Below are 23,733 nucleotides of genomic sequence, written 5' to 3'. Positions count from 1 at the left end.
AAGAATTGTTCCCTCTAAATAATGTAAAAGTCAACATGAAACAACTTTCCTCTTTGGCTGATGTCACCAAAACCCTCTTATTTTTTATCAAGTCACATACACATATATATATACATGTATGATATATATATATATATATATATATATATATATATATATACAGTACTGTGCAAAAGTTTTAGGCACATGTGAAAAATGTTGCATAGTGAGGATAATGCCATAAATAGTTTTCATTTATCAATTACCATCATACAAAGTCCAGTAAACATAAAAAAGCTAAATCAATATTCGGTGTGACCACCTTTGCCTTCAAAACAGCACCAATTCTCCTAGGTACACCTGGAAACAGTTTTTCTTGGTTGTTGGCAGATAGGATGTTCTAAGCTTCTTGGAGAATTCACCACAGTTCTTCTATCTATTTAGGCTGTCTCAATTGCTTCTGTCTCATTCATGTCATCTCAGACTGACTCGATGTTCAGTGGGGGGCTCAGTGGGGGCCATGACATCTGTTGCAGGGCTCCCTGTTCTTCTATTCTTTTCATCTTTTCTATTTGCAAAAGTAATGTTTGGGAGTCTAAATTCATATTTCCTATTGACACACTAAAGCTGAAGATATAAATAACCATCTTAAGACAAATGTTTCTTATGCCTAAGACTTTTGCACAGTACTATATATATATAAATAATATATAACAGAAAACCAGGTCAATCTTTATCTGTTTTTTAATCATTACATACAACATGGCTCTTGCAGTCACCTATACATGCTTAACATTATTGAATATTCATTTTTGAATGGACAGTTTTAAAGTAATCAGTTACTAGTAATCAGAGTTATTACATAACATTCAATTCATTTAAAAACAATAAACAATACAATGCAAACTGTTATCCGAGTAAACAGCGCACAAGTACAGTTTTGCCATATGTAATACACAGACACAGGCTCACAAATACAGTAAGTACAGTTTTCAGTAGTAAAAGTGGTGTGAGAACTCCAGTGTGCAGTGTGAGGACTATGGATTCAGCTTCACCCCCAAACACAAGGCCAGCTCGCTCTTCTGGATCTTCCCATCTTTATTCACATCACAGTGACGCAGCAACACTTCACGGAAATTATCCAGATCCGTTCCGCTGATACTGGGCTGAAAGAAGAAATGTTGGAATAAAGAGGGAAATAAGAGACCGTGTGCCAGAAACAGGCACTAGTATGATTTTGTACTTACAGGATTGAACAAGTAAATTGAGTTTTGCTAAGAAATTGATGAGCTCTTAATGCTAGTGCAGTTAAGGATAATACTGTACTGTACTGTTACTGTAGGTTATTAGATTCTAACTCTTAATCTTAAAGCTTAATCCATTCACTTACCTTGACGAGCTCCATCATGTCTTTGACAAACCCGTCCACCTCTGGTCCTTCAAGAGCTCCGGTCTTACTCTAGAATGAGAGCCGATCACTATATGTATAAATCATGGAAACAGCTGATGTACTGCCAATAAGATCACAGCTTATTAGCCTGTGAAGTGACGTAACGTTTTTCAAGCTTACTGCATCTATAGCCAACATTTGGGAAATGATCATTTAGACAAACTTTGTGATTTGAATTGTAATGTGATAAATATGTATCACAATATTGCCGCTGCTCAGTATCTGCCACACACACCCGCTAGAAAGCACCACTCGCTTACTCTGACAGGTGAATGCAGACTAAAATGCAGCCTTTTGCTTTAGTAATTGCAGAAGGCCATATTGCGATTTCAATCTTAAATCAATCAATTGTGCAAGCCTTACTGGATATGGAACCGATGTCTCAGAGGTCAAAGTCTGTAAGTTTCAAAGTGTTTTGCATAGTTTTTCCTCTTTCCATGGCTATTTTTTGTCACTTCCTTAACACAAGTTGTCTTCCCGATCTGAAAACTTTTCTAGACTGAACATTTTCTGAGGTTTGGACTACCTGCAGGGATTTATGATTATACATACAAATGGTTTGACATACTGGTAATGAATACGTTCTATGAAAAGATACATTTCACGTTTAGACTGCAAATGTCATGTCCTAAACACTGGAATTGCTCAGAGGTGATGCACAACCTCAAATACTTAATTACGATTTGTGTCATGTATACTTGGCCAGACTGATGAAGACTCTAGCTCGACTATACAGAAATCCGCTGTAGCTTATAACTGCACATATAAACGTAAAAACAAGGTTTAAAGATGAATTACGAAGATATTTTTTTAAAGTGATAGAAATAAAAGAAATAAAAATACAATTTTCAGTTTTCTGTCTTCATAATTTGCCCAACCTCAAGTTGTTCCAAACTAATATGAATTTCTTTCTTTAATGGGAAATGTAAGAAATGATGACATCATTATTGTCAATAGTGCGACATCTTCGTATAGATTCAAAAGACAAATACAATATAGCCCACAAGTTGTATGGACTACTTTTATGGTATTTATGTTGCTTTTTTGTCATTTTTGGAGCTCAGCATCATCAGTCCCATTTCACCATCATTGTATGGAAAATAGCAGCCCGGACATTCTGTGAAACATCTCCTTTCAAGTACCACAGAGGAAATAAAATCATCTGGGTTTGAAGGTGAAATAGGGGATGAAATTATTTTGGGAGTGAATTTTATTTTTTATCAAACTCTTTGTAATTCATCTATTCCATTAATCTATTTTCTCTTTTTCTCCTTTTTTTTTTTTTTTTTTATTGACAGAGATAATATTGCAGTCGTAGCAATGGCACAGGCAAAGTTTGTGCTTGTGTTAACCAATGTATCTACCAGTACAATGAAAATGTGCTTCATGTGGTAACATCTAAATTAACTGGTTTGATTGAAGTCAAACATACTATCTAACATCACTGTGCCAACCTGAATACTTTATTAGGTCATGTCTGTCAGTACTCCCGATTTTACCGGGTTTTACCGCATCCACACTATGCTCATCAGAATGTATTATTAGACCTCATAGGGTTGCCACCTGTCCCGTATTTAAACATGAAATGATGCGTCCCGTATAGAACGTGATTTGTCCTGTAAGCTGGACAGATGGAGTCATGGTGAAATTGTTCCAGATCATTAATTTAACATTGATATAAGTTAGAAATTTTTCAGTGGGAAAGGGACTGTCTGAAAAGTCCACACATTGTGCTGAAATGGGCTAATACTGTGGAGGGTGTAGTAAGGGACCACCTGAAAAATCCACACATTGTAATAAAACTGTGGATTTTTTTTTGTGGGTTCAGTATACAGTATATGTTCAAAAAGATGTACAAAACTACACAGATCCAACAATATATGAAAAGAATCTCTGAGTCATAAAGACAAGAAGTACAGATGAAGGAAATCACAATAAAGAAATAAATAATGAAAATAAAAAGCATTTATTGCTAAAACTGTGAAGGATGTGGTAAGGGACAATCGGAACACATGGTCAATTTCTTGGTATTATTAATCTTCAATGTAGTATTACTAACCGGAACTGCATGGAACTGCTGCGCACTATACTCCCAGTCTGCGTAGTGCAAAAAACAAAAATCTCCCTGTTTTTCACAATCTGACGTTGGCAGGTATGCATTAGGTTACCCCAACAAAACTAATTTTAAGGGTTTGATCAGAAAGCAATAGCTCCATAATGTAACAATTGCAGGTTATCACTGTAGTAAGGTAAAAGAAGAGTTCTTACAACATCATAGTGGACAAAGATCGTCTCAAAGTCTCTCTTTCTCTCCACTTGACTACTGGCCTGGGGTGGTGGGCGACAGGAAAGAGAGATGACATCATGCACTATGTAGCAGATTATTAAATTTGGGAGTCACAAACAGTGAAACAAATTTAGAGGAATACCAGAGATAAAGTACTAACATCTATTTTGAACTGCAACAGGAAGTTCTCTTGTAGAGCCAGGATTCTGTGGGAGGATACACACAAAGACTCAAAACCAACAGCTTAGTCAAATACAGTTGATTGACTTATTCTTAACAGAATTTCACTATTTACTGAAGGATTCAGTTTTTAGTTGCACAGGTTCACAGTTTCTTTGTTAAAAGTTCTCTGCCTTTCAAAGAACTAGAATAAACAGATGGACTTTTAATGATTGTGATGTGACTCAGGTAGGCAGCATTTATCCAACTTCTTTTGGCAAATCTTGACTGCTTCAAGCTTTTACAGTGCCACTGTTTCATCCTAATGCTTTAAAACACACTCACACATTTTTATATAATTGTGGGGACTCTCCATAGACTTGCATGCATTTTATGGATTTTATACAGATCTAATGATAATTTATATCCCCTAAACCTACTCCTAACCCTCACAGAAACCTTTTTGCATTTTTACATAAAAAAACAAAAACATGATTTAGTATGTTTAATAAGCCATTTCCCTCATGGGGATCGCTGGCTGGGCCCCACAATGTAGGTGATCTCAGGTTTTACTATCCTTGTGGAGACATTTGGTCCCCAAAATGTAGTATAAACATAGTACAAACACACACACACACACACACACACACACACACACAGACACACAATGGCTAAACAGCTCCACATGCACAGAACAAAAGTGGTATCACTTAACAAACATCACCTAGCAAGGTCATTAAGGTCCAATCTGCCATCTTTGTTTTTGTCAAAAATGTTCATCTGCAAGACATACAAACAAACAAACAAACAACAAACTCAGGATTATAATTGCATTGAACCTTTACATTTTCCAAGGATTAAATTATAAAAAACAAAAAAACAGAAACCAATAAACAAAAATGATCTCATTGGTATTCATGTGTACAAATTTTAACATTTGGACAGACACTTATATGTACAATATCAATGTATGGATAGTAAAAATGTAAATCCTTTTACAACCCTCTCGGTCTCATGACAAGTGGCAATAATAGAACGAGATGGCGAAATTGTAAGAAATTGTAAGAGTTGGCTCGTACAAAAAACACATGACTTTTAACTAATGAATGTTTTAGTGCGATTTTTCTTACGTATAACCTCAACCCGAACCTAAACCTAACCATGATATTATTGGGAAATCATTGTTGTGTTCCACAGTAGAAAGACAAATATCGGTTCCCTATCTGTCACTCACTCGACGTTGTGTCGATGTAGTGACACTAGGGGTCGCCCTTGGTAGCCCCAAACACCTCTGATCTTTGAGAAAAGGCCAATGGGAATTGGCGAGTGGAATTTGCATGCCACTCCCCCGGACATACGGGTATAAAAGGAGCTGGCTCGCAACCACTCGTTCAGATTTTTTCTTCGGAGCCGAGCGGTCGTGTTTAGCAAGCTGAATCCTCTGCCGTTCCATTCACCTCTAAAAAAAACTGTTGGAGTTTACAGCGCATTACAGCGGCTTCTCCCCCTCATGCACTGGTAGAGTGCAGAGAACGCCCCTGGGTGCTTCGACAGTCTAAAAGAGTATCTATTCTTGCAATAAAAGAGTATATTTTCCCTACTAAAAGAGTGGCACTGATGGAGTCAGTCTTTTGACAGATGCCTTTCCGTCTGTTTAATTCCTGGTTGCGGTCGTTACCTTTCCCCTTCCGATGGCCACTATAGCTGTCTTACGTGCTTGGGCGCTGCCCATGCGGAGACAGCGTTCGTGGATGGGTCATGTTCTCACTGCGAGAACATGACCATGGCAACGTTGCGGTCGCGGCTATCCTTCGTTAGAGGGAAAGCCACCCCAGCGGCTCCCCGCCTCGGTCCTTCTACCTATCGGTTTGAGGCCACAACAGGCTTCCCTCGGCACAGATGCGATGGCATACAGCTGGCCCCGGGGGCCATGTTAGTATGCGTTCCCCCCAGTGAGCCTACTTGCACAAACCCTGTGCAGGTTCGGGGCCTCAGGACCACGTGAGAGTATTCCGGACCAAACTCCAGGCACATGTTGCTGACAGAGAATACCTGCAGGTCCCCTACCCTCTTGATGGATGTGAGCTCAGTCAGGAGGGCAGTCTTCAAGAGACTGCCTTTAGCTGAACTGGCTCCAGGGCTCAAACGGGGCTCCCCGAGGGACCACGGAGAGATCCCATGAGGGAATGAGGCGCGGTCTGGGAGGATTCAACCTTCTCGCGCCTCTAAGGAACCTGATGATCAGGTCGTGCTTCCCTAAATACTTACCGTCAACTGTATTGTGGTGCGCCACCATAGCGGCCACGTACACCCTCAAGGTGGGGGGGGGGGACAGCCGCCCCACCAGCCTCTCCTGCAGGAAGGAAAGCACCGACCCGACTGCGCATCTCTGGGGGTCTTCGCGTCGGGAAGAACACCACTTAGGGAACAGACGCCACTGCAAGTCATACAGGCGTAGAGGGAGCCCTAGCCTGAGTGATCGTGTCTACCACCGCGGGAGGTAGGCCACTTAGGCATCCCGTCCAAGGGCCAGACATGAACATTCCAGAGGTCTGGTCATGGGTGCCAGATGGTGCCCCATCCCTGAGAGAGGAGAACCCTCCTCAGGGGAATTTACCAGGGAGGGGCTGTCACAAGGAGTGTGAGGTCCGAGACCCAAGTCTGGGTGGGCCAGTAGGGTGCCACTAGGATGACCTGCTCCTCGTCCTCCCTGACCCTGTTTAGGGATCAGGTGGTGAACCTGCAAGCGAAGCTGCCCCAGGAGGAGGCAGACTCAGCCTTTTCGTTGCTGTGTCCGGTGCGTGCTTTGCGCATCTACTTGGATCGCACGCAGAGCTTTAGAGGCTCTGAGCAGCTCTTTGTCTGCTTCGGAGGACAGTGGAATGGGAGCGCTGTCTCCAAACAGAGGATCACCCACTGGGTCGTTGACGCCATCGCTTTGGCATACCACGCCCAGGATGTGCAGCCCCCCCTTGGGGCTTCGGGCACTCTCCACCAAGAGCGTGACGGCCTCCTGGGCCCCGACCAATGGCGCCTCTTTGGCAGACATCGGGAGAGCAGCGGGCTGGGCAACGCCCAATACCTTCACAAGGTTCCTCAATCTCCGGGTTGAGCCGGTTCGTCCCGTGTGCTGTCAGGTACAAACAGGTAAGTTGGCGGGACAACTGGCCGGGTGTACCGCTTGCGTATAGCGCCTTTCCCCTCCTGGAGGGGGAGACGTGCGCTTGTTACCCCCAGCCATGTTCACGAGGTCATGGACCCTGGATGTCCTTCCTCCTTAGCCCTGTGCCAGGCGAGTTCGCGGAGAATGCCGATGCTGGCCCAGTACGTGTGCTATTAGGCCCTGTACTGGGGTAGGTGCTCCACATGTGCTGGCTGCCTGTTTGTAACCCCGAGTGATGTATCTTCCACGAGATGGTTTCCCTGTTGGTAAATCCGCATCTTCCTTGGGCAGAGTTTCCCTCTGCCACCGGTCACCATGTTTGTAGGGCTCCGTCCCCTCTGGGAAGGACCTAACACGGTGACTTCCCCACATGCGACACTGCCGACAAGACTCGTTAAGACCATGTGACGTATTTCCACACAATTGCCTCCCCTTCGGGCAGGATGTGGTCTCCGCAGTGTCTTCCCCTTGGGAATGGACACCCCCCCGATGCGGACATTTATGGCCCCCAGCTGAACGATTTTAATTCTTTTTTGGGGAGAAAAAAAGAAGAGAAGGGGCTGGGGCGGCCTATCCCCATTTTGGGCAGTTGATTTGTTCCTGAGGTGCGGGGGACCGTATGATGCTCGTAGGAGCGTTGGGGGAGGTTACGTGACGGCCAGGTGCGCTGGCTACGAGGCAAGGAATGGTTTGCCCATCTCGCACCGCCAGTCCACGTAAAACAGTTCAGCTAGTTGTGGCATTTCATATAGGGTCGAGTGAGTGACAGATAGGGAACGTCCTGGTTATTTTTGTAACCTCCGTTCCCTGATGGAGGGAACGAGACGTTGTGTCCCTCCTTCCACAACTCTGAACTACCTGCTGAAATGGCCGGGACCCTGTCTCGGCTCCTCAGCACAAAACCTGAATGAGTGGTTGCGAGCCAGCTCTTTTTATACCCGTATGTCCGGAGGAGTGGCATGCAAATTCCACTCGCCAATTCCCACTGGCCTTTTCTCAAAGATCAGAGGTGTTTGGGGCTCCCAAGGGCGACCCCTGGTGTCACACCTGTGTGAAGTTGGCCCCCCACCCAACGCAAAACGTCGGCAAAATAGTCTAAATCGTTTGTGCTCTGTTTGTGCTGGTTAATTAACAAAACTTTTACCGGCACAAACCAGTACAAACGAAGCACAAACGATTGAGACTATTTTGGGTGAATTTGGAGCATGTGTGGAGGCTGAGTGACCTCAGAATGACCTATAAATATTATTTTAATATCTAAAAAAACCGAAGCAGCACAAACGAATATTTTTACAGCACAAACCAGCACAAACGGAGCACAAATGATTGAGACTATTTTGCCGACGTTTTGCGTTGGGTGGGGGGCCAACTTCACGCAGGTTAGTGTCACTACACTGACACAACCTCAACCACAAAGAGGTTATGAAAGTAACCAGGATGTTTTTTGAACAAGCGTTTTTTTTTTTTTTTAACCCCTAACCAAAAACCCCACACCTAAACCTAACTATATAGTTCAACCCCTTTGGTCTTTTGTTCACAGAGGTGTCCTTTCCTAAAATAAAGTGTTTAATAGGAGGCTAGCTAATATTTGAAGCCTGTTTTGTATCGGCTTGAAATTCTCACCCTCATAATTCTCTACCTGCCCATTAGGGGGCGGTATGCATGAAGAAGAATGTAAAAGTGATCTGTTTCTCACCCACACCTATCATATCACTTATGAACACATTGATTTAACCACTGGAGTCTTATGGATTACTTTTATACTGACTTATTGTGATTTTTTTAGCTTAAAAATTTTAGCACCCATTCACTTGCATTGTATGGACCAAAGGAGATGAGAAATGCTTCTAAAAATCTTCATTTGAGTTCAGCAGATGAAAGAAAGTCATACACATCTGGGATGGCATAAGGGTGAGTAAATGATGAGAGAATTTTCATGTTTGGGTGAACTATTCCTTTAATGGGTTGTTCTCTATGGGAATAAAAGTAACTGGTAAGTCATGAAGCTATGATTTTTAACTGTACAACAACTTGCATTTTAAAAATTCACAGTTTCATTTGCTGCACATAAATGAAAAAATGTGTGCTGCCCGAGATCAGGACATAGGAAGGTTAATTCAGGGAGCGGTCAGCTGCAGTCTGCAGCCACACAATCTCATGACTGTCTGGCATGGCTGAGCTAAAACAGACATATCACTCACTAAATGAGTATATGCCACAGAGCCTAGAAAACTGAGTGTTTGTGGAAGAGAGCTACACAAAGGGCCATGCATGGTTGTCAGACCAACATACAGTATTTCTATTAAAAATATGAATAATTCTTGAGATATTTGGGTTGAAGTGGCAGCCATTGACACAGAGCAAATTATCTGGTACATTTTTGCATCATAATGATAACTATAAATGGTTGGCCTTTCTGCATATTTAATGAAATGTATGGTTATTATGGGACATTGACAATGTATTGATCATGTACTCTATTTGCATTACTAGCGCAAATAGGCATAATGAATGCATCTCGCTGTGTATTTGAAATGTTAATGACCTGTGATTAATATGCATAAATGTCATTCAATAAACAACACTTGGGAAAAACTGCCCCTTGCTGAGAAGCATGGCAGTCTGACATCTCTACAGCGACTCTTCTGACATTGCTCATATTTAGCTGTTTAGAATGTGTAATGAAACATAGGTGTGTAAACTAGGTTAGAAACACACGTGCCCATTCGTTCTTATACACTAGGAACCAAAAAACATGGAGAAATATAAGGAAGACAATGCTTTCCATAGATTTCTAAAATGAAACATCATGGATGATGATGATGGAGGTAAACTCCTTCATTTGAGAGGTTTCGGCTTAAACAATCAAAAATTGGATAACATAGAAATTAACGAAAGGAATGTTACCATGGTATCTGTGTATTCATCCAGCTTGCTGGAGGGAATATTCTTTTTGTGTTGTAGAAACAGATCCTTCAAGAAACCCTGCCATGAGAAATAGAAGCATTTGATCCTTATCTTGTGTCTACTCAAATCAAAGATAATAAAAAAGGTTCAAAAAAATTGCCTGGGACAATGTTTAATTATACAGCTTAGCAGTTAATATACAGAAACTTTTGATTACAGAATACTGCAACTGACCAATCAGAATCAAGTATTCCTGTGAGCTGTGTTATACAATCAATGCACAATGGCTTTTTCAAATGTTTCTGTCAACATTCAGGTGTATGTGTCCTGTTATCTGTGCTAAATTGACAATTTTGATCCCACAGTGCTTTGTGAGACTATTCACACAGTAAAAACGGTCATGGGAAACAGTCGGCTGTCACTGTTCTTTCCATGGAAACTTTAGAGAGAAGCGTGATTTGACATAACATTATCAGCAGAAGCCTCAGTTAAACATGCTTTAAAATGCTTTAAAAGATTTCAAGATTGATGATTGTTTAACCCAAATCAAACCCAAATCCCCAGGACCCTAGTGTATTGTTTTACCTACAGTAGTGTATTTGGTTACTGACTGTATATCAGTGTGTGCATTTACCTTAAGTTCCACAGCTGATATGTAACCACTGCTGTCAGCATCGTATTTCCTCCAGATCTACCATGAGAAAAGTACAAACTGTTTTAACATTCAGCCAACACTAATTCAGATGATATGTCTTAGTTGCCAAAGTGTAGTAATCCATGGTTATTGGACTTCTTTTTGTTTTTAGGTACAACAAACTTGCCGTTGACTGATATGGATTTTTCAATGGCCATTATATAGAGAGTATGGTGGGGTGTAATGTAATGTAATATAATACAAAATAATATAATATAGTGGTTGACCAATATGGAGTTTTCAATGGCCAGTGTTGATACCGATATCTAGAGAGCAGGATGGCCGATAATGGCCAATATAAATGTTCATAAACATTATGGGTCTCATTCATGAAAATTTCATAATAAACAAAAAAATTTGGAGCAATTTCACAAACGCTTTGTATTCCCCAGATTTGTTAGTAAAACGTGTGTATGTTTGTGAATTTCAAACGAGCGCGCGTGCACGTTTATTAACAATTATCATAATCCACGCCCATGAGAACGCCATATAAGGAAGGCATCAGACTCGCTAGTAATGGAGAATGGGAAGATTTGAACATCAGTGTAAACAGTAATCAGAGGTTTTTTGTTTTCAAGTTCATTCACATCGTAAAATATTGATTTAGCAAACACTTGCATGTTCGTTCTAAAAAGAAAGTAAGGAACTTACAGTCATCGCATGCTTTTGCTGTCATCAGAGGTTCTTTTGTAAATTAACAGTCCAAGAGGTCAATAAAAAAGGTTTAACATGAAGCTTTAGTGTAAAAAATGTTCAGTTCACGCCAACAGGAGGATGTCCACTAACCAATCTGGTTCAGTTGAGCGCATGCCAGTGTAATTGGAGAATCTTCTAGAGTAAATCCAAGACTGTAACAGTGACATAGCCTACTTCCTTTCCAACAGGAACAATTTTCAAAGAAACTGATAGAATGCCTGAAGAAGGTCTTTGACCGAAATGCTGTAGTAAATAGAGATTTGCAAGCTATACGACAGTGTGCTTTTTTCTTTTTTCACCCGTTGCAGCTATTGTGTACAAACCTGCCCGCGATGCGTTTCTTTATGGGTTTAACAGCATTAGAATATGTTATCAACTGAAAGTGATTCACTGATGGCTATATTAAATTATGATACCTAAATTATAGAGCTCATATCAAACAAAAAAAATTTCAACCAGTCACGTTAGAAGGTATCATTTTTTTTCTAGAAAATAAAACACAAACGGTGTCTTTCCATGAACCTTTCACCACATGCCAAGCAATTCTGCAGGAAAAACGGTTAATATCACTCATTTAATTATTAGTTAATTGTTTCATTACTAATTTAATTTTACTTCCATTAAAATGTAGTCATGGCAGTTTGTCTGAAAGAACAGAATGTTCGGATGTCTTACGAACGATTAACAAATGGTCGGAAGCAGGTGTACATTTTGTTCGTACCAACTAAAGTTTTGAAAATACATACGTTTTTTTTTTTAATTTACTTCAGACCGGCTTTAAGAATGATTTACACAAAAATTCGTTCTGCTCATGTTTCATGAATGAGGCCCAAAACAATTTAACAACAGCAAATCAGACATACACAAAATCTCTAAAGTGAAGCGCACACTTATTTCATAAAATATTTAGTCAAATTCAATCAAACTTGAAAAAAATCTATTGACAAATCTATTGGTAGTTTTTGGAACAGACACAGGGGAATTAATCTGTTATCGGCCGATGTCCATAATCACACAATGGCCAGATTTCAGTCGATTAATCTGCCTGGCTGTTGGTGTATTCCTAAAATAATATGAACTATTTTCAAATGATATGTCCACAAAATGTCATATAAATGTTATTAAGGCAATATTCACTCCTTGCTATGTAACTGTTGTTTGTGTGAGATAAAGAATGGAGAAATTAAATAAGAGTATGATGATGTACAGTAACGCGAAGGCTTACTTTCATAAACTCCACACTGTTATCTAGAGGAGCTTCTCTACGAAAGATAAGAAGGAAGTTTTCATCCTCCGGCAGGATCATATTGGCCAGCTATGACACATAAACACACAATGACATGTTGTTATACAGGAAAGGAATACATTTTTTTTAATTCAACTCATAAAATTTGATTACTTCCTATCCAACCAATGTTTTTGCTGACCCAGTTTGCTGCGTTTTGACATAGGAAGGATTCTTCTTGCATTATACATTTCTTTAAAGAAGTAGGCTTTCTAATTGTACAAACCAAATGATAGAATGACAAGAGAATGGCAAGACACAATATAAACAGAGCCTGGTGTCAGCAGTGTCCAATCTTGCCACAGTGTCTTCTTTAAAAGAGATCTGTGACGTTTGTCCATGTAAAATTCGTAGCCCTACGATAGTGTGTTGTGGGTCATCAAAAGGGTTTTGCTATTAAGATGCTAGGGTGTTCTGCAAGTTTGTAAGGCAGTTACTACAGTAGGATGTTCCAGGTGATTGCTATGTGGTTGCTTACTGCCCCAAATCTAAAGAGCCCAACCTAAGTATGGAAACATACAGTATACTGACAAAATTTGGAATAGACATTTACCAACATGGCTTTTCTTACTATTCTCCTGCATGAGTCTTGTCCTAATATGCTATGAAGAATTGCATTCACCATTCTTGTCAAGGTTAATTTAGTTTGGTGCTGCCGGCCATCAGTGCAGGGTAAAACAAGGTCAAACACCCCCATACACACACAAATATATACATATACACACAAAAACACACACTCTTGTACGCAAACCTCAAGTGCTGGCCTACAGATTGTAGTGTCCTCATATCTTAATTGTGTTTGCTATCCATTAGAGAAATGAGCAGGATGGCAATCAACGCATGTTTTAACATGGGTGGAAATGCAAGCAGCAGCTGTAGGAATACTGAACATCTATCCACAGGAACAGACGTGATGTTAAGTTGTTCATCATTCATAAGCTTGAGCTGCCAATTGCATTAAGCCTCTAGAGAAGCTGATGCAATAGACCTTAGTCATGCTAGCGCTATCTTTGATTTTTAATGGAAATGACAACGAGGCTGTGAGGGTTAGACTTACAGTCTCTTCAATGGGCTGTACTGCAGTTTTGTGTTTTTGGATTGTTCTGTGGACAAAACATTGATACAGTATCTGTCCAAGAACATTCAGTAAACAAAGATGTGATCTAGGAGCTTTATACAACTTTATACCATTCGTGCCATTAAAGAGACTGTAAGTTTATCCCTCACAGCCTTGTTGTCATTCCTTTTAAAAATCAAAGATATTGCTAGCGTGAATAAGGTCTATGTTGAGCATTGGTTTGACTTTATAACCGCGATGGGGGAAAAGTGCCTCAGCTTGTTCCTGGGAGGGTACTTGCCTTACAGGCTCCATTTGGTTAGGATTAGGGTGGGGGCAGGGTTAGGGCATCTGCTGCCTCCCAGGAACAAACTGACATGAACCATAGGGACCAGAATGTCATAGAGACTCTTATGATTGTAATCTCCCTTACGAAAAATATAGAGTTGCTGCAAAATTGCTGCAAACTTGCCGCCACCCATTCATTTTCACATGCAAATGAGCTTTGCGGAAAACTCTTCATTGTTGCCAAAGCTTTTCTGCAGGTTCACCACTACCAGTGAAGAGCTGTAAACTCCTGGCAAACATTTACGGTGAATAACAAGCTCATTTGCATGTGAAAAAAATCAGTGCGAATCTGTGGCAAGTTTGCAGCAACTTTGCGGCAACTCTAGGCTTTTTTTAAGGCTAGCAAAGTATCCCACACCTTTCCGTTCATCACAAAACAATATAAAACACAGCATCAAAAAAGCTAGGCTAATAACCACTTACAGCAAACACATGTGGATATATCCCATCTGTGAAAGCAATGTGGCATCTTTAAAGGCAGTTAAAATGATAACTCCATTAGCTGTGCAATTAGCAAAGCATTCTCATAATAGGTCTTGGTCAGAGAAAGCTTCTAATGTGCATGTTCTTGCTCTAACTCAGTTAACTTGCAAATATTTGTGATCAGCTGTCCGACACTTAAATGGAGATCTCTTGTCACAGAAAGTAATCAGGTCATGAGGTTATTGCACTGACAATGTGTGCATAGCCCGGAGTGCTAAAGGTAAAACAAGTTAGAAGCCAGATCAATGTTGATTTAAGGCTGGTTGCCCATGTAATGTGTTTTGGAAATGACAAATCAATACTGGAAAATAAAAAAATAAAAGGCATGTGACACAAAAGTGGACACTTTTTTGAAAATGAGTTTACTAGTAACATGCCATTAGCCTATTTATCTAGTTTGACTGGACTGGAAAGCCAATACCTTTTAGTCCAGCAAAATGCTAGATTTGTTCTTTTATTGGACATGAATGTGTATACAGCATTGTCAGAATTTTTGGTCCGTTTTATTGGAAGAGAAAAGTGTAATTTTTCAATCCATATATTTTCTAAGTATATTTTGTCAACTTTTAGAAAGTACACTAACATATAACTAAAACTCTGATTTTGAAGTCATCTGAAGTCTACTACAAATGTAAGTTATTTAAGATTATTTGTGCATGATTACACAAAAACATCCCAAATTGATGCTGGATACATGGTGAGACATTGTGAGGTGGAATGGATCAAAAATTTAATTAATTGTTGCATTTTAGCAGCTTAAATGATGTGTGATATATATATTAGTGTTTGTGTTTTGACAAACATATTCAAATACGATTCTGATTATTTTCCTGATATGCAAACTTTTTACCTAAAATGTACAGTTTAATACATTCAGGGTTTGAAATTAACTTTTTGGGTCACAGGCCACTGTGGCTTGTAGTTTCCAAGGTCACTACCAACTCAGCATTTTCAATAGCCAAAATCCCCCACCTCATAAAATGGGATAAAGGTAACTGGAAACTGTAACTGCATGCATTTGTTTGGATATTTAACTTAAACAAGAATGATATGAGTTCAGTAGGACAAAGGCCTAATAGTTTAAGTAACCTATAAAATATCCAAAGGCAAACACCATAGAACAGGAGTAGGAGAGAACAGGAGGAAAATTTGTCTATAATTTTTCCATAGTTCATGGAAGTTTCAACCCCTTCCAATTGTACTTGCCTATGAATGTTTATCGCTGTTTAATGGTGTCATTTGTAATGACAAGACCACTAGGTAAGACTATGGGTTGCTTCACATTACTCTGGTTAGGTTAATGTTGAATGTCTTTTCTAAAAAATAAAACTGTAGTGTTCGTTATGAAAAAGCTAATAGCCTAAACACATTTAAAAACTTTTAACTACAACTTTCAAAGTTGAAGCCTAATAAAAATAAAGTCTAACTGATTCACCCTAATTGCAGGAAAAACCCTGAAAAACATCACCCATCAAAGTGGCTAGTAAGAGTGACAGAGTTACCCGCCACAAACGATTTTTGCCCACATTTGGCGGGTTGGTGGGTGTTAATTTCAAACCCTGAATACATTATGTAGGTACAGTATGTAGGTAATAAATTCAACATGCTAACTAACCTATCTATGTCATGTTAATCTAATCCAACAGCACAGGTCTGCTTTCTGTATCAAATAGCCAATTTATATGAAGACTTGTGTTGCTATTGTAGCCTACATGGTGATGATGCCCGATTAAGACTTTCTCTTTCAGATGCTGTAAAACTTTACAACCCAAAGTGACATGGCAGATGAAACAGCCCATATAACTCAGTTCAAAACATTACTTTCTGAATCAGTTCTCTTTTTGGCTGTAAAATCCAAAGTGTTGTTTAAACAGCCCTGAAACTGCACATGTGACATCATTAACAAAGTGGGTAAGTACACTAATGACAGTACTAATGGCTCTAGTTTTACCCTGACCTCCTGTTACATTACAGTATATTTAATCCAGCATTCCAACCATCGCCTGTCTCCAATACCAATGATGCCAAACAAACCTTTAACACGACAATGCAAATAACACGTTTAATGCGGTTGATGTGACTGATGCAGCAGTGATGAAAACAGCCAGAAACCATAGAGCCACTAGATAACAGCTGCTGCAGCAGAGAAACATCTGCCATCACTGAACGTACAAACAAATTCAACTATGTTTTATCTTTCACACAGAATCACTAAGTAAACATGAATAGCCTAAAGGCCCTTTCACACCAAATGCTTATTTTCACCACAATGTCTTGCCACAATAATATTTTTGAATAGAAACAATTCTTTTTTTTTTTTTTTTTTGTCCCCTTTTCTCCCCAATTTGGAATGCCCAATTCACAATACTCTCTAGTTCCTCATGGTGGCGCAGTAACTTGTCTCAATCCGGGTGGTGGAAGACGAATCTCAGTTGATTCCGAGAGCGTCAACCCTGGCAATCTTATAATGTGGCATGCTGAGTGTGTTACCGTCAAGACTTTAGCACGTGTGGAGGCTCACCACAACTCACCACACACCCCTAAGAGAGTGAGAACCACCACATAGCGACCACGAGGAAGGCAACCCACGTGACAATTTGTTGCTTCGGAAGCCTGGCTGGAGTCACTCAGCACACTTGGATTCGAACTTGTGACTTCAAGGGTCGTAGTCAGTGTCTTAGCTTGCTGAGCTACCCAGACCCCCCAGTTAGAAACATTTCTAACAATTCAATTACTCCTCTGGAGTAAGGATGTCGATTTAACGCGTTAATTAGTGCGATTAATTGAATAAAATAAAAAAAAAAAACGTTAAAAAATCCTTAATGCAATTAATCGTACCGTACGTAAATTCATGTCAGTGTCAGAAGGTATCAGAAAAGGGCAGTTAGCACAGCCTCAGCTGTACAGGCAACAAACCATATTTACCGAGAGGCACAAAAAAATCACAGCAGGACGTGTTCTTGAGTTCAAACCAGCTGGACGGAGCACAACATTGAATGCATTGGTCTCGAAATGCGTTTTTCAAAGTTTCAAGCTTCATTTAACTTGACACAGCGTCCTAAATATGGTCAGGATGCTGAAAACCAGTGAAACACTACGCAACCATAGTGAGATGCTCCAAAAGCATCTGTATGATGTGTTTATATGTGACCAGTAAAACTAGCTCTGACAGGTGCAAGAACACATCCTGTGTGAACAGCCTGGTCTACCTCGAACCGATTGAGGAACTCAATTGTAAAATCCATCCATTCATCCATCCATCCATCCATCCATCAGGGATTGCAAGTAATCAATTAACATTTTTAAACAACTGACAGCCCTACTGTATAGCCTTTCATACTGGGAATGAGCATTCGCACGACAACAAAGCAAGGTTTTTCTTCTGTGAGATTTTTTTTTCACTCGCTCTGTGATGAAACCAATAAAATTTGAGCTTTGGATCACATGTGAGGAGCCAGTTCAATTGGTGGCGTTAAAGCACCATTACACCTACTGTATATTTTTCAGCAGTAAGGTCTCACTTAAAAAAAGAATACCACAATATTACCATGTTTTACACATCTTGGATGTGTCCCATGGTAATACTACTGTATGTTTATTTACACATGTATCAGGGAATACCATAGTGTAAATACCATGAGATATGAATATGGTAATCATTAAGTGCCATAGTACGTATCAAAAAACAAAACAAAACATTAGATTATGTCTGTTACCACCATTGTACTATGGTATCTCTATATTAAGGGTTGTATGAGAAAAAACAGTGCTACCTGAAGTCCAGAAATACATTTTGTGTTTAAAAGCACACAGGTTTTCCCTCTTGCTTTAAGGTGCCTACAGAAATTTTGTGTTTATGTTGTGCTGGAATTTGGAAGTGTCTGAAAACAGGGAGATTACCATGATAAAGTGAGTAGAATTTTTAGCTGGTCATGTGATTTCAACATGGTGGCCCCCATGAGGCGACCCACTCGATGTATAATAAAACAGCATTTATCATCTCATTAAGTACTGTTCATTTTTTAGGGGTAACATTTTTCTGAAAAGGAACAATTACTGAATGCACCTTTAAAGATGTTTCTTGTTTCATGGTTGCAAAAAAGTTTTGCTTGTTTATTTGTTTTTAGCTTTTTAAGTTCCAATATTCACTAGTCTGCAGTACAAAACACATATCTTTCTGAAGGTTGACATCAAGGAAACAGAAATGGAGAAAAAACATGTAATATACCTCCTGGATCTGCAGGCGTCCATCAGCAGTGATGTCATAGGCCGACATAAACCTCTTCTTCATCTGCTGCACTCTCTCCTCTGTTATCTTATCCTGAGGAGAGCACAGAAAACAAACCGGTTACCATGACGACCCTTCCATTATTTACCATTCATTAAGCTCCCCATCATCACGCATTGGGCTGATACACCTGTGTATCAATTGAGCTGCCCTTAAGATATGCCAGTACACAATGAACATCTTGCAAAAGCTTTATTTATATAGGCCTGCACACATCACAATAATGCCCACCCACCGTAAACACTACACCAGTAGTAGCTACTTAGGAACTACTATATGTTTTGTATAAATGCATGGAAATAGCATAAATTCATTTAAAAGTTATCCTTTGCAACATTTGTAGATGATTTTTCTCAAAAAGTGCTTCAGAACTCAAATTTTCCGTTGGACATCGGGGGGCGACCCAGCACAGCACCAAACACGTATTTAATGCAGTCTGGGTCGTATTTTCTTTTCCTTTGGTATATGTTTGGTTTGTGATTTTTGAGGATGAGGGCATGTTACGCAACCTGTCCATGTCAGCATCTGCCTAATTAGGCTGGCTTCTACCAAATGACAGATGCATTTGCACCAAAATACAATAGAGTTTTATTGGTAGGTTTTTACTCCTTTCTTTATATGAGTCTATTTATTTTGCAGTCTATAAATGCATTATATGGTTAGTTGTATTTTCTTATTTGCATTAAGCATTGTTTTTTCCCCTGTCTGTGACCCAATCACAATAGACTGGCAACACATTTTTGGGTCATGACCCACCAGTTAAAATCTCTCATACATCCAGTAATGTAGAGAACACTCAAACTGAAACGGAATTTTTATCTTGTGTGTCTAACCACAGTTTTTGTAAATCAAGTGTTGTTTGTTGACTGAGCAGTTGCACACGTTCCTGAGTGCCCATCCAAGTTTGTGATCAGAATATAGGCTGTCAGTAACAAGTTCACACACGCACCCTTACAGAAAGTTTCCATCACAATACCATATGTATAATACTACAGTTACCGTAAAAAACAAAAAATAATAATAATGAAATAAATAAATAAAATTACAAAACAACTGTTGGTTGAACTTCACAAAGAAATGTCTGGGTCAATTTACACCCCAAAATTAATAATAATAATAAAAACTCTTGCATAAAGAAAATGAATCCTGTATTTAGCACCATAAACATTTTAAAATGAGCAAAATTTTAATTCAGTACAACAAAAACTACCATAATACTTATAACTGTACTTTATAAATGTACTTTACAATTTAAATAATATATCATTATTGTTTTTCACATAATTGGAATTATTATTATTATTTTTTTTTTTTTTGCAGTTATTATTTATTTATTTATTTATTTTGCATTACATTGGGCAACTGATATTGGTTTTAAATGAACTGTTTAAGGAGGTCCCATAACAGTTTTACAGTAATAACAATAACTAACTAATAACTACAAACAATAACTAATACTAACTACAGTATGCTATATTTTGGGACAAACTGCACAGACTCATAGAGGGAGGCACAAGTCAGAGTTTAAATCTTGAGTGCACAGGCAGTGCACCTCTTTATAAATGTGTCCATGAGAAGCAAACACACTTATTCAATTTCACTCAGGGTTAAAACAATAGTGAACCGGAGGCCTTGACTGTACGCAAGGTCAGCCTTGGAAAGGAAATTATTCTTATTGGTACAATTCACTAAGTTTACCTGCTCTTTCTTTTTTAAATTATTGTGCATACTGTATATTTAAGTCACCAAAGTATTACCTGAATTTACCATGCCTATACAAATTCTTGTATTGAGTTACAAGATAAAGACAGTTTCTAGAAGGTTTGTTTACAGTACTGTGCAAAAGTCTTAAACACATAAGATGTTAAAAAAAAAAAAAAAAAAAAAAAAAAACAAGTCTTAGGCATAAGAAACATTTGTCTTAAGATGGTTATTTATATCTTCAGCTTTAGTGTGTCAATAGGAAATATAAATGTTAGACTCCCAAACATTACATTTGCAAATAGAAAAGATTAGAATAGAAGAACAGGGAGCCCTGCAACAGATGTCATGGCCCCCACAGAGCCCCCCACTGAACATCGAGTCAGTCTGAGATTAAATAAAGAGACAGAAGCAATTGAGACAGCCTAAATAGATAGAAGAACTGTGGCGAATTCTCCAAGAAGCTTGGAACATCCTATCTGCCAACAACCAAGAAAAACTGTGTCCAGGTGTACCTAGGAGAATTGGTGCTGTTTTGAAGGCAAAGGTGGTCACACTGAATACTGATTTAGCTTTTTTTTTATGTTTACTGGACTTTGTATGACGTTAATTGATAAATTAAAATTATTTATGGCATTATTTTTGAAGACATCCTCACTATGCAATATTTTCCACAAGTGCCTAAAACTTTTGCACAGTACTACATATCTCTGAAGATAATTCTTATTTACAGTTGTGCATGCTTTACTGAGAAATTTGATGGGTATTTCTCAGAATAGATGCAGAATTGGGTTGCGGAAATTTGGGTGTCGTCATGACCACCACGACCCGTAATCACTATTACAAGCTGTGATGTGCTGGTGATGACATCTTTGCCATTTTTAAAAAAACAAAAAACAAAAAAACGCCTCTATGGATGACTAGTAAGTCTAGCTGGATAGCTACATGTAAAGTACAGCAAATTAAATAGAAAATAAGTAAAAAGTCATCAAAATAACTGAAGCTAACAAAAATATAACTTGTTTGGTGTTGACATGTAGTAAGTGTACATGCCTATCACTAAGAATAAAGAGTCAATTTTCTAACCTTTCTGGACATCAAAACACCAGTCTTCTTTCTTGACAGACATGTGCTCCACTAGGATCTCAAGTTACCATGGCTACCAAGTAAACTTTATGTTGAAAAAACTTTATTTCAGAGCTTTATGTTGAGTGTGTTGGTAATGACGGATATATTAAGGGACAAGTATATATTAAAGGAAATAAAGAACAAAATCCAGATGTATACTTAAAATTTGCTAGTTATATGCTAGCTTAAACAATGTTTAATTAAAATACACAAAAAATTACAACATTTTGTTGGAAATATGGCATTATATATGAAACTCAGGGTTGGGGACAACACCAAAACATGCATTTTCTACCATAAAACAAATAAAATGTACTAAAATAAAATAAAAAAAAAACCCTCCAGATCTGTCTTTGTCTAAAACTGACTATGGACATTTAAAACAGTTGTGTGAAATGAGTTTTTCCTAGAAATACATCCCAAGGACAGAATCTGAGAATCACACATATTAGGATGTGTTTACGTTAAATTTGATTCAGATGAATCCACCTATCATTATCCAAACAGTCCTGTATCCAAACTGTACAGAACCTCTCTGAGATTCACCAGAGCTCTGTAATTGTGTACTCTGCAGCATATAATGTCATCTAACCCATCTACAGATACCCACACTGGTGAAAGGCAAACAGATGTTAAATGGTCACTATGTATTGCGTGAGAGAGGTTGCCAGAAGAGAAGGGGAAGTGTGTAAACAGCCAAAAAGCATTGTTGACTTCACTTACAAAATGAATGCGCCTGACCTGCCTCCATTAGCACAATTTCATCTATAAGAACTGTGTCACAAAAAACAATGATGATGAAACTGATGAAAAATTGGGAACATTTTATAATGAATTTAATCAATAACACTACCAAACATTAGTATGCTACTTAATGCTTAACAGATCATTAGCAAATTTGAAACTATATGCCATGAAGATATATTTGAATGAACCACTGGTCTGTTAACCATTATACAAAGTTTAATTAATCACATAGTAATGAAAGTGATGTAAGGTGTTTATAAAAGTCATAAAATGGGTGTTTGAACCAGATAAATCTCATGTTGTTTTGAACAATCCATGCATCCCAATGGTGTCCAAATAATAACCTGCTCTGTTCACTGCATTAACTAAGGTTTTGTGCCATAGGTTCACATTTGTGGATACAACATTGTGAAGTTTTTACATACCTCTGGCCCTAACTTTTTCAACATGTGTCGGAAAAAGTCATCCAACTCTTTCCCTTCAATGTAGCCATTATCTGTGTGTGAAAAAAAAACATTTTGTCACCACTTATATACTAAATGCATTGCAAAGACAATATTTAAATCTACAAAAAGTACATCTATAAATAAGTAGATCTCAGAAAGTAGAGTGAAAAAAGATTTTAGATATTCTTACCATCAGCATCAAAGTGTTGCCAGATCTGTAGAAAACCAGCAGCATCTAAATTGGCAAAAGTGCAGTCCATGATGGGGGAAAAAAATGTAGAAGTGACACAGAGAAAGAGAAGAGCAGTGCTGCACCTAAACAGAGAGACAGACTGCAGATGTGGCCACTTTCCTCTGACTCACTATATCAGAAATAAACACCTCCTCTTTCACACCACTCATGTCAGTCAAACACTGTTTTCTTTTTTTTCTTTTTCTTTTTTTCCATTAATCTGAATCTATTCTCCCTTGGCTTATTATCTATAACTTTACATTTACCCACTAAACTACTTTCAATATTGTGAATCAATTGTAATTGTGGAATACAAACTTTAGCATACACATTAAAATTGTAGTTTACATAACGATTTACATAATGATTTGAGACTACACTTAAGACCCAAATCCAGCAATAACTTAAAAGTAAACAAAAATGTAAATACATAAAAACACACATATAAGTAGAGAAATGTGAAATTATTGTTTAGGCTTTGCTTTTACTGCCATCTTGTGACAGAAGAATGACTAAATTCTGCAGAAAAGCCATCCTAGAAAAAGAGGTCCTGTTAATTTGAGTGAATTGGTTTGTTCGGACGGTTCGCTTCAGTGAACGCTTTTGTTTGAATTGTCAACCAAGTGAAATATTTCGTTAAATGCTGCTTTTTTTTTTGTTTTAACTCTAAAAATGGGATGACT

At 38.7% G+C, this 23,733-nt stretch overlaps 1 protein-coding gene across 1 annotated transcript; it reads right to left on the bottom strand.

Moving 5' to 3' along the window:
- Positions 1-705: 705 nt before the first annotated feature.
- LOC127452503 (secretagogin) lies at positions 706-23,161 on the bottom strand. The gene is made up of 11 exons (XM_051717985.1): positions 23,009-23,161; positions 22,798-22,868; positions 18,737-18,829; positions 12,561-12,650; positions 10,580-10,636; positions 9,946-10,023; positions 4,600-4,655; positions 3,877-3,922; positions 3,698-3,757; positions 1,370-1,438; positions 706-1,145 (listed from the first exon to the last, which is right to left on the bottom strand). Exons 1-11 carry the CDS (start codon positions 23,076-23,078, stop codon positions 1,017-1,019), a joined length of 819 nt encoding a protein of 272 aa, XP_051573945.1. The 5' UTR covers positions 23,079-23,161; the 3' UTR covers positions 706-1,016.
- Between the last annotated feature and the right edge of the window lie 572 nt (positions 23,162-23,733).

This window comes from Myxocyprinus asiaticus, chromosome 15 (genome assembly GCF_019703515.2).
Source record: "Myxocyprinus asiaticus isolate MX2 ecotype Aquarium Trade chromosome 15, UBuf_Myxa_2, whole genome shotgun sequence".
Lineage (NCBI taxonomy): Eukaryota > Metazoa > Chordata > Actinopteri > Cypriniformes > Catostomidae > Myxocyprinus > Myxocyprinus asiaticus.
The sequence above is the reverse complement of the archived record's forward strand: the minus strand, read 5'-3'. Positions and strand labels throughout refer to the sequence as shown.